General features: G+C 43.0%; 1 protein-coding gene across 2 annotated transcripts; it reads right to left on the minus strand.

Moving 5' to 3' along the window:
• Window positions 1-223: 223 nt before the first annotated feature.
• Window positions 224-2392, minus strand: LOC103585490 (chromosome unknown open reading frame, human C17orf58). Of its 2 annotated transcripts, none has more exons than XM_008566470.1 (3): window positions 2077-2256; window positions 1169-1316; window positions 224-1018 (listed from the first exon to the last, which is right to left on the minus strand). In XM_008566470.1, exons 1-3 carry the CDS (start codon window positions 2177-2179, stop codon window positions 976-978), a joined length of 294 nt encoding a protein of 97 aa, XP_008564692.1. In that variant the 5' UTR covers window positions 2180-2256; the 3' UTR covers window positions 224-975. The 2 variants fall into 2 exon arrangements, with proteins under 2 accessions (XP_008564692.1, XP_008564693.1); XM_008566471.1 differs by lacking the exon at window positions 224-1018 and adding an exon at window positions 2358-2392 and having other exon boundaries at window positions 1086-1316; window positions 2077-2268.
• Window positions 2393-2398: the final 6 nt, after the last annotated feature.

The raw sequence follows: 2398 nt of genomic DNA on the forward strand, positions 1-2398 counted from the left end.
CTTTTTTAAATCAGAGCTATTTATAACTTTTCTTTTTATGCTTTAACATCTGACCCTCCAACCAACAATACGTCCACTTGGCCATTCTGTAATATTCCCCACCGTGTCACCCAAGATCACCACTTAGCCTTTTGACATCTAAAAATTCAGCTTTTTTGTGACTGGCACTTTTTCTCAAACCTTTGGGCTCAGTGAGGTTAAAAAACCAGGTGCATCCAAGATCTGATTTCAAGGCAAGATTTACTGCTTTACAAACACAAACGTGATACTTGGTCTTAACAGAAAAATGACATCAGATACACCCAGAATACGTTTAGCATTAGTATTAGTATAGCTGCCAGTTCAGAAAACATAAGTTATTAGGAGCAGGGAAGCATGAAAATAAACTATATCTTACATTTTGGTACATCAGAAACACTTGTTTTGAATAATAGTTTGCTTTAGTATTCTCTAAATGTAAAATTTTAATACTTGTCCTGGGCTCTGATTTAAAGGACATTTCATACATAAATGTCTTGGCTAATGTGCTTACTGTTATGTACAGAATTTAAAATATGATGGTTTGAGTATAAAATTTGGTTTGATACATGATATAAAGTATTCAAGGTTGTATATTTAAATTCAATAAATGTTTGTGAACTATTTCTACTGAAAAATGTATTAAAATAATTTAAAAATGTAACATGAAGCAGTGATCTGTTAACTGGACAGGTCAATTATCTAAGCTGTGTGAATTCCTGTCTGGCATTATCACTGAATAATTTTGCTGCTGAGCTCGGGAGCATACCATTTCAGAAGAATTTTGTAAATAAGAAAGTGACAACTTCAAGGTTAGAGATGGAACAATGCAAGTCATTCATAAAGTTGTGGTGGGCCCTATTGAAAAGGAAGACCCCAGTACATGAAGATAGACGTTTTATGTCTTGTCGCTGAATTCAAGTCTCTTGTAATCCAGAAATGCCAGGATGGTGTGTTTCAAATGCATTGGGTGTGAATTGCACCTTGAACTTGCCCATCCCTCTTTCGGTATTGAAAAGGAAGACCCCAGTACATGAAGATAGACGTTTTATGTCTTGTCGCTGAATTCAAGACTCTTGTAATCCAGAAATGCCAGGATGGTGTGTTTCAAATGCATTGGGTGTGAATTGCACCTTGAACTTGCCCATCCCTCTTTCGGTTAAACCTTCTCACGTAGCTGCTGCTGCTCCTAAGCAGTCCATCTCCTGGGCGGAGGCGCCCTCTCAGGAACTGGAGCAGAGCTGTGGGGAGCTGCCGTCTCTTATGGTAGATGTGGCCCATCACAATATACCTGCTGCCTGAACAAAATAACCAAAATATAAGTTAATAGCGTATTTTAAATGTCATTAAACAATGAATAAGAACACGTGAGCCCTTTAAGAAATGCCTAAGCTTGAATCTGTTGCTGCACATGTTGGCGGCCAGCATTTAACCCACAGGCAACAGGTGCAAACAGTCTAGTGACTTTTAGAAGATAACCTAATGGGCTGGCTGGTTAGCTCAGTGGGTTAGAGAGCGATGTTATAACACCAAGGTCAAGGGTTCGGATCGCCATACAGATCAGGCACCAAAAAGTGAAAAGTATAAAATAACCAAATAACCTGTAAATAGCCAACATAACAGAACAGAGAGCCTAGTCACAATGTATCAGGAGGGTTTTCCAGAGCACATCTCTAGAGAGACAGGGGAGGATGTATTCCCCACCCTCCCCGCCCCCCCAGTAAAAACCTTTCTAAGCTCACTTCTGTACAGAGCCCCTTATTCATCCCTCTGGCACGTGTCCACGTGTCCTCATTCACTCCATTTGTTAACATGTATTTGAGGACCTGCTTTGTGCCAATCCGTGCTGCTCTCACCTTTGGGGGGGTGGGGGTGGAGGAAAGTGCTGATAGTGCTTAAATCACAGTGTGGCCCAAATAAGACCTGTCGTCTAAATCCTATTCATATTTCAATACCGCCCCACAAAAGGTCTTGGGGTGACCGACCTAGTGACATCCTAGTGACAAATGGCGGTATAAAGTACATATATGGAGCGGTCATGTAGGTCAATTTCAATACCAAGTTTAAACTCTGGGCATGGCTTATTGCAACTGGAGGAGTCTAGGGCTAACAGGTGGACTCGGAAGAAAAACCCGTCCGGAGTGATGTACAGGCGGTTCATCTTGTACAGCCCGTCCCGGTCCACCAGCAGCGTCACCAGCCGGATCCCTGTGCCGAGCACGTCCACGTCATGCACGATTCCATTCACTGCTGCTTTCCAAAGAGAGTTGGGAGAAAAGCATTACACGGCGGTGCTCTCTCACGCCCCGGGCCCGGGAGGAGCAGCGGGACCCGCTCACCGAACTCGCTGGCGCAGAACGACTCGCGCTCGTCCAGGTCC

The sequence above is a fragment of the Galeopterus variegatus genome, unplaced genomic scaffold (genome assembly GCF_000696425.1).
Source record: "Galeopterus variegatus unplaced genomic scaffold, G_variegatus-3.0.2 Scaffold243, whole genome shotgun sequence".
Lineage (NCBI taxonomy): Eukaryota > Metazoa > Chordata > Mammalia > Dermoptera > Cynocephalidae > Galeopterus > Galeopterus variegatus.